The sequence below is a fragment of the Natator depressus genome, chromosome 5, assembly GCF_965152275.1.
Source record: "Natator depressus isolate rNatDep1 chromosome 5, rNatDep2.hap1, whole genome shotgun sequence".
In the NCBI taxonomy this organism is placed as follows: domain Eukaryota; kingdom Metazoa; phylum Chordata; order Testudines; family Cheloniidae; genus Natator; species Natator depressus.
In genome coordinates this window covers 2,610,097-2,618,682 of record NC_134238.1, presented here as the reverse complement: position 1 = coordinate 2,618,682, position 8,586 = coordinate 2,610,097, and the positions used below count along the sequence as shown (strand labels likewise).

Genomic DNA, 8,586 nt, shown 5'->3' with positions numbered 1-8,586 from the left:
CACACGCGGGCCCTGCCGGTGGTGGAGAAAAACGAGGAAACGGCTCAGAAACCAGGCGGCCAATCAGCACCCGCAGATGTATTACTTTTTTTAATCTGGCGACTGGGGGGCCCTGAGCGGGGCTTTCCGGGCCGCAGGGGGGTCGGGGCCACTCCGCAGGGGGAGGCTCCTGGCACCCAGCCCTCAGCAGGTGCAGCCCCCACTGCAGCTGCCACCTCCCTCTCCCCGGCCCCCCAACCCCCACATGGCTGTGGCTCCCCCCTCCCCGCAAGTGATAACACCCAGGGGGCCCCCTCCCTCTCTAGTGATGTCACAGACTCCCCCCAGTGATGTCACAGGGTCCCTCTCTAGTGATGTCACAGGACTTCCAGAAGATTCCCCAGGGCTTACACTTGGATGCATGTTAGAGGAGCCAATGAGAAAGCGCAGGGCGGGTTGTGAGGGCGTCAGATTGACCAATAATAAGCCTCTATGGGCGGTGCTGGGTTTCTCCGACCAATGAGAGGGGGTAGGAGGCGGGCACTAGCGTGTGATCGATAGGGAAATGAACCACTCGCACCTGGGAAGTGGCAGGCACTCCGGGCCGTTTCCTACAGCGGCACGCCTGGGAGCCGCCCCCCCGTTCAGACCAATGAGAGCAGACGGATGTCGGGATTGCCAGCCGCAGTGGCCAATGGTGTTTCGAGGGCCGGCCGTGGGCTTGTGGGTGGGCCGGAGGGTTGCTATGCGGGGGCGGGCTCCCCCTCGCGTCACGGCCCGGCTGGCTCGGGGGGAGGTGGCTGGCGGAGCCTCAGTGTGCGCGGCGCCCTGGGACGGCGAGAGCGGTGAGTGCGGGGGGGCCGCCGCCGCCGAGACCGCTGGGGAGCGGGGGGGTCGGGGGTGCCCCCCCCGGAGTGTCAAGGCCCCCCCCGCGCGCACCCGGGAAGGGGGAGCTGAGTGTCAGGGGGGCCCCCCCCCCGCGCGCACCCGGGAAGGGGGAGCTGAGTGTCAGGGCCCCCCCCCCCCGCGCGCGCACCCGGGAAGGGGGAGCTGAGTGTCAGGCCCCCCCCCCGCGCGCGCACCCGGGAAGGGGGAGCTGAGTGTCAGGGCCCCCCCCCCGCGCGCGCACCCGGGAAGAGGGAGCTGAGTGTCAGGGCCCCCCCCCCCGCGCGCGCACCCGGGAAGAGGGAGCTGAGTGTCAGGGCCCCCCCCCCCCCGCGCGCACCCGGGAAGAGGGAGCTGAGTGTCAGGGCCCCCCCCCCCCCCGCGCGCACCCGGGAAGGGGGAGCTGAGTGTCAGGGCCCCCCCCCCCCCGCGCGCACCCGGGAAGGGGGAGCTGAGTGTCAGGGCCCCCCCCCCCCCGCGCGCACCCGGGAAGGGGGAGCTGAGTGTCAGGGCCCCCCCCCCCCGCGCGCACCCGGGAAGGGGGGGCTGAGTGTCAGGGCCCCCCCCCCCCGCGCGCACCCGGGAAGGGGGGGCTGAGTGTCAGGGGGCCCCCCCCCGGATGCACCCGGGAAGGGGGGGCTGAGTGTCAGGGCCCCCCCACGCGCACACCCGGGGGAGGGGCACGGGGCTGAGTGTCAGGGGGCCCCCCCCCCGTGCACACCCGGGGGAGGGGCACGGGGCTGAGTGTCAGGGGCCCCCCCCCCCGCATGCGCACCCGGGAAAGGGGGGCTGAGTGTCAGGGCCCCCCCCCCCGCATGCGCACCCGGGAAAGGGGGGCTGAGTGTCAGGGCCCCCCCCCCCCCGCATGCGCACCCGGGAAAGGGGGGCTGAGTGTCAGGGCCCCCCCCCCCCGCATGCGCACCCGGGAAAGGGGGGCTGAGTGTCAGGGCCCCCCCCCCCCGCATGCGCACCCGGGAAAGGGGGGCTGAGTGTCAGGGCCCCCTCCCCCCCCCGCATGCGCACCCGGGAAAGGGGGGCTGAGTGTCAGGGCCCCCTCCCCCCCCCGCATGCGCACCCGGGAAAGGGGGGCTGAGTGTCAGGGCCCCCTCCCCCCCCCGCATGCGCACCCGGGAAAGGGGGGCTGAGTGTCAGGGCCCCCTCCCCCCCCCGCATGCGCACCCGGGAAAGGGGGGCTGAGTGTCAGGGCCCCCTCCCCCCCCCGCATGCGCACCCGGGAAAGGGGGGCTGAGTGTCAGGGCCCCCTCCCCCCCCCGCATGCGCACCCGGGAAAGGGGGGCTGAGTGTCAGGGCCCCCTCCCCCCCCCGCATGCGCACCCGGGAAAGGGGGGCTGAGTGTCAGGGCCCCCTCCCCCCCCCGCATGCGCACCCGGGAAGGGGGGGCTGAGTGTCAGGGCCCCCCCCGCCCGCATGCGCACCCGGGAAGGGGGGGCTGAGTGTCAGGGCCCCCCACACACACACTGGGGGAGGGGGCAGCACAGGTCTGAGTGTTGTAACATCCTGTTCCCTTCACATAACCATTGCAACGGTGGCAGAGTGTTGCCCTGTCTCCCCCAACCTACTCCCCCCGGGGGATGTGGCTGTTGCTGGTGACATGCTGCCCCTGGTTGTGTGGGAGGCTCTGGCAGGGGAAGGGTTAACTCGTTACCACTCTCACGTCCCTGGACCCTGTGTTCCAGCAGTGGTTCCATGCGGGGGAACTGACTAGCTGGGGGGGGGGAGGGCTTTGGGGGCTGCGCTGTGTGGGAACTAGCGATGATTCACTTGGTGTAGTCATGACATTTCTGGATGGTTACTCCAGGCTGGCAGCTCTCCCTGCCCTGGTAAAGTCTCACTAAGGCTGTCTTGTCAGCCTTACCAAACTTGGTCTTGGCTGGGATCGGGCTGCAGGTGACTCTGTTCGGCTGACATGCCAGCAATTCTGCTCTTCTGGAGTCGCATGGAGAGGTATCTTCTGGCTTAGTACTTCTCTGATTTAGAGGCTCTCATTTATGTCTGAGTTTTAAGATGAAGAAACTTTTGTTTAGTTGCAAACCCTTGTGTCAGTTCGGGTCTGCCTTTCTGTTGCCTGTCTTAGATTCCTTAGGTGCATCTAGGTCTTTCCCTATCCTGCCTCGCTGATCTGTGTGTAATCGGTGTCCTTTTTGTTTTAATGAAATAATAATCGTTCACTGAGCATGAAATTGTCCCGAGTTCTAAAGAGCTGGCTGGTCTGGGTTTCTCTAGAATTCAGCAGTTTATGTTAGATTGTTTGAAGGGGACAGAACATCGTACATTGTTTGGGGAGTGGGGAATTGTTTTTGTTTGTTTTTGTTTTTTTGTTTTGCTAACTCGCAGATCTCTCTGGGCATTTTATATCTAAATGTACTCCGCCTGTGACCTCCAGTACTTGAGTGCATGTTACAAGCGTGGAGTTAACAACAGAAGAAAGTAAGGGACTTGCTGATGGCTGTGACTTAATTTCCGATGCAGTATTTTCTCAGGTGAGGCATGAAGCAGTGCTCTGCTAGTGCTATGTTACTGTGCAGTGAGCCCGAACTGTCTCTGTTAAATGAGTGATATACTGTACAATCAGAACTACCTTTCTTTTTTGTTGAGAGGATACCCACTGTTTGTTATCCTGCTGTTGGGGCTTTTATCCGAGAGATCCTGAATGACTGTGAAGAAGCTCAGTGTTACTGGTGGCCTGCAGTGAGAGCAATAAACATATGCATGAAGGTGATTTTTAAGAAGTTCTGTGATATCCAGTCTGAAAGTGGCATCCATCAGATGCCACAGTGATAGGAGCATTGGAAATGCGTCTGCATTTGGGAGAGTCCCTCTGTTTGAAAATGAAATGTTCATAAACCCCTTTCTGCTCGGGGGGGAGAAGGGGCAGAGCAGTGAATACAGCGTGCTGGCCGCTAGGGAGCCTGGGGTCTTAAAGGGGAGGTCAGGGAGGTCCAAAATGGTCACTGTTACTTTTTTCTGACTTAGAAAGTGTCACTGTCCTAGTTTTCTCTGTCTCTGGTTTATCCGTGGAGTAAAGTGCCACTGACACAATTGAGACGTCAAACAATTAATTTCTGGTGAAGCCAGGGGACAGTGTATTCCCCGCTCTAACTACATCCACCCTCTTACCTGCTTAACTGCAGTAGGTGGCTGTATTAGAGAAGATCAAGGTAACTAACCAACTCTGCAGTTCCAGAGCCACCTCATCCTTTCTGACACCACGTTTATAAATGACAAGGACGTCCAAGCCGACTAATAAAAGGGTCTTACTCTGGGAATTGTGCATGATGAATTGCAGCCTGAATTATACGGACCAGTGCTCTTTCAGTCTAAGCAAGCAGCAAGAAACCAATTCGGGAGAATTACTGCTTGTCAAGTGACTTCATTGAACGGTTTCTTCCCCGTTCTGTAACGGGGAGGGGATTGCTTAAGGCTGCTAGAAAGCACACAAAGGAAAGCTCTTTCATCACGCATGGGGGCTGCTTTCTGAACCACTCAGCTCACTTGGAAGTTCTGTTTCCAGCAGTCAACCCTTCCATCCTTCCCATTTTAGACCTGTGATGGCTGGTCTCAGAGCGGAGGTCAGCGGCGGTCCAGAGCCGTTCCGCTGAACAGGAAATGCCTCATTCTTTATTGAGGAATCTCTTCCATGCTGTCAGAATAGCAACTGCAGAACTGAGTGCCTTTGCGGTTGCTTATGCTCTGAGGAAGTAATTCTCTTCTTTCCATCCCATACCACCACCCATTCCAGACCAGAAGAAGTCTTGGTAACTGTTAGCACCAAGGGTTGAAGAATTTGTTGCCAGTTTGATGTTTAAAATAAAGTTAGAGCCTTTAAAAATGAGTGCTTGGACATTGAATATGTTTCTAAAGTTTCGGTAAGTCAGTTTACTTGTCTCTTGCTTGTGTATTTTCCATAAATGCTCATTAACGAAGACAAATGTGTTATAAACCAAAGAGCTCTCCATCAGCACCCATCTTTGTCTTGTGAATGGTCTTCTGACGTCAGTGTCATCATGTCATGACCACAGAATCGGACGTTAGAGATGGAAAATCTTATGACCTCCATTTATATAAGATTGCTGTTTTCCATGAACATAGCAGGATGATTATATCAAATGATTAATATTCAGCTGTCTCACTGACCCCAGAAATAGCACTATCTGGTGCCATGCTAGAGGCCAGGACTAAGGTTTTCAAAAGTGGCTAGTTATATGAGGCATCTCCGTTTTTGGGTCACCAACTTGAAGCTCCTGAAAAGTCCCTGATTTTCAAGGGTTGGTGTTCAGTAATTTCTGGAATTCAGTCCACCTTACAGTGTCTCAGCTGGGACCCGAAATTCCAGGCACCGAAATCACTAGTCCATTTTGAAAATCTTGGCCCAGAGTGCCTCCCGCCTGATTCAGGGTTAAATGGGAATCTAGAAAGTATGATCCAGCAGAATCTGACAGAAGAGTTGTGGAAATAGACAGCTGATTCTGGGAGGGTGGGAGGGGAGCTAATAGAGGGTCAGCATCGTGTTTTATCAATACACACATGGAGTGTTGCGTCAGAAATGTGGCTAACCCACTGAATGACCTGCAAGATTTTGTGATGTTCTCTGAGACTGGCCATATAACCGCCCCTGTTCTGGGTGCCTTTCTGGGGAAATCTCTGCATGCTGCTTTTTCTCAGATGCCCTGCTTGAAAAAGCCTCTCTGAGCTTGGGCAGTTGTCAGACAAAAGACTTTACGGCTTCAAAAGCTACTGCACATTTTCTTCTTTTTCCTCTTCCCCCAACCTGATGAAGGGCATTAAGGAAGGCAGCCACAATGTGACTAGAACATGGCGATTACCTATCAAATGAGGTTCTTGCATAACCTGCAAGTCCTTCCCCTATGCTTCCTACCCTTCCCAGGAGCTGACAGTGGCAGCGTTGTAGGAGCAGAATAGAAGCTGGCTTTAATAGGCAGCTTTTCTTAACTGTTAGACAGCCCAGTACTGCGGTGCAGTAACCGTGTGGGCAAATACACGTTTGTGGAAACCGGAGTCTTTGAGGGAGAGAATATTGACCAGGCCTCTAGGACTGGACTCTGGAACTGTCCTTTTCTCTTGTAAAAGTGTATCTAGAATCTTTAACTTCTGCCAGAGACAGGCAGAAAGAATCAGTCTTTTTTGGCAGGGTAATTCCCTCCCCAAGGTTGGACTATCTGCATTGGGTAGGAGCCAAAGTCCTGCACTTTTGTGTTCCACTGATCCAGAGGTGAGAGTACTAAAACAGATCAGTTAGAAACTAATAGCATCTGCAGTTACAGCAACGGGGATAACATTCAAGGCTTTCCATCTTCATGCTTCAGGGCATAGGTTCATCATGTTTCAGGGGTCAGGAAGAAATTTGCCTCTTTCTATGTTGCTTGCTCTTGCTTGGTTAGGTGCATGATGGGAGGTTTGTCTTCCTCTGAAGCATCTGACATGGCCCACTATCAGATAGAATATTGAGCTAGATGACCATTGGCATGTCTGTTTTATTTATTTGTATTGCAATAGTGCCTGGAAGCCTCAGTCACAGACAGAGACCCCATTGTACTAAGCATAGTACAGACACAATAAAAGGATGGTCCCTGGCCGTAGTCACAATATAAGTGTACGATGGGAGGATGGATATGAACAGGTGGATGAAGAAGCACAAGGAAGCAAGAAGACAAGGGGATGTCTGTCTACACTGTGAGCTGGAGGCATAAATTCCAGTTTGAAGAAACATAGTCACCCTAAAAATAGACATGTACCTGCTGTGGCTGGAAGGTTAGCCACCCCAAGTACAGACCTACCGTCTTGGGCGGTATGCACTCGGGGCGGCTAGCCCCTCCCGGTGCTCACGCCGTCACTGCTACACAGTCTAGAGCCAATACTTATATCTTTAAATAAAAAAAGGATTCATGCAAACAGATAGCATAATCATAACCAGCAAACCATAACCTCATCTTAGACACCTCATTTGACCTCCTTTATACAAGATTTGGTGCCACTACAGGACTTTGGTTGCAACGATGATCTATATGGTCCCAGATTAGGGTCAATAACGTCACACATCTCCACCTGGAAGTGTAGCTGTACCCAATATTGGTCAGCAGGACAGGCGTGGTCTTAGCACCCCAGCTGCCTAATTGTCAGGTTTGTCATAGGCGTCACGGCAAAGGAGCGCGTGAAGGAGGACCATGAGATAGCTGTGGGGATCTGTATGGGGAGTGCCTACCAGCGTGAGGTGCAGCGTGGGAGAAAGCACGAAGGTGCTTGTTTGAAGACTGGGAAGTCAGTGATGAAGGCCGGCATCACTGGCCAATAGGAGGCAGGAGTCAACATCTCACTAGTGAATAAGAGACGATGGGTAGGCTGGGGATAGGCCATGAAGGGCCTTGAAAGCGCGGGCAAATACTTTCTGTTGTCACGATAGAGACGGGAGCTAGTAGAGGGATGCAAAGAGAGAGGTAATATGGTCAAAGAGAGGAGTGAAGAAAATTATCATGGCGGCAGCATTTTAAATTGATGTGAGCGGGAGAAGATGGCGTTTGTCAAAGCCAGCAAAGAGGATGTCGTGGTAGTCTAATCGCAAGATGCGGAGAGCCCAGACAAGTGGTTTTGTGTGTACATGGAGAGGAAAGGCTGTGTGTCAGAGACATTAGCACCTGGGTACCTAGGAAAACAAGCTTTCAGCTCAATATCATCACTCAGTGGCATTCCAGTCCCATCATGTTTCCCCCCTTGTATTAGGAGCCAGCAGACCAGTATTGTGGGCAAGGGAGAGAGAATCTGGTAATGTCCGTGTGGGTTTTGAAATGCAGGTGCTGCTGGCACGGAAGCTGGAATGCTTTGCGGGTGTATGGGTACAGAAACGTGCTGGCATTTAGAAGCGAGGCTGGGAGAATGCTGTGGGATGCTCTTTACGCCCCCAGAGGCCTTCTTATATCTCTAACAATAGAACTCCTACGCTACTTGTGTGCAGGCCTGACATTCTGGGTGTGCTTCCAGCAATTGCTACTGCTGCATATGGGGTAATTATTTCCAATTACCAATGAAATCAATTCTGCACAAACATCCTTCTTTCTCACCTTCCTCACTCAGGCCCTGAATGTGCCTCTTTAGAAAGCAGGACGTTGGGAAGAGACATCTGAGAAATGTAAACTTTGCTGAGCCTTTGCCATAACTCCTGCCCTAGATCTCTGAGCATGTGTACATCTCCAGCTGCTCTCCCGATCCTCCATGACTCTGACAGCTTTCAGGCTTCAGCATGGTGCTTGTGGAATGCCATTGTCTGCCCCAGTCCCTTTCCTGGGTTCCGTGCCAGCTAGGTGTCCTATGCCTTAGGGCAGGCCTGCCCATCTCCCTGCCTTTCAGGCTGTCCCATGCCATGGAGAAAGTGAATCCAGTGAGTTTATTATTTGTGGCTGACTTCATTGCACTGTGTCAGGATACGAGACTTAGCCGTGCCTCGGGCTACTGATATTTCTAACTTATTGCCACATAATTCGTTAGTTGCAGACTCTCTAACATAGTCTAAGCTAGGCTAGAAAACACTTTATAAATATCTTCCCATCATCACAAGATATTTCTGTCTAACAGCTTCATCCGTTGTCTTCTTTACATACAAATTACAGCTCTTGCATGGTGAGAAGCACTTATCCCCAGATGAACGCCAATCACTTTGCAGAACAAAATGTTTCAGGTTCCTTTAAGGTG

General features: G+C 54.2%; 1 protein-coding gene across 8 annotated transcripts in view; it reads left to right on the top strand.

Annotated features, from left to right (window-relative positions):
• Nucleotides 1–737: 737 nt before the first annotated feature.
• DNAJB5 (DnaJ heat shock protein family (Hsp40) member B5) overlaps nt 738–8,586 on the top strand; it is a 31,066-nt gene continuing 23,217 nt past the window's right edge. The window contains exons 1-2 of one of the 8 annotated variants that reach the window (XM_074952234.1): nt 748–824; nt 2,684–2,829. In XM_074952234.1, the coding sequence (XP_074808335.1) occupies nt 2,792–2,829 (38 nt within the window). In that variant the 5' untranslated portion in view covers nt 748–824; nt 2,684–2,791. Of the gene's footprint in view, nt 825–2,612; nt 2,830–3,219; nt 3,366–4,326; nt 4,752–8,586 lie in introns of those variants that run through there. The other 7 variants (XM_074952237.1, XM_074952236.1, XM_074952235.1 and 4 more) reach the window with 7 other exon arrangements.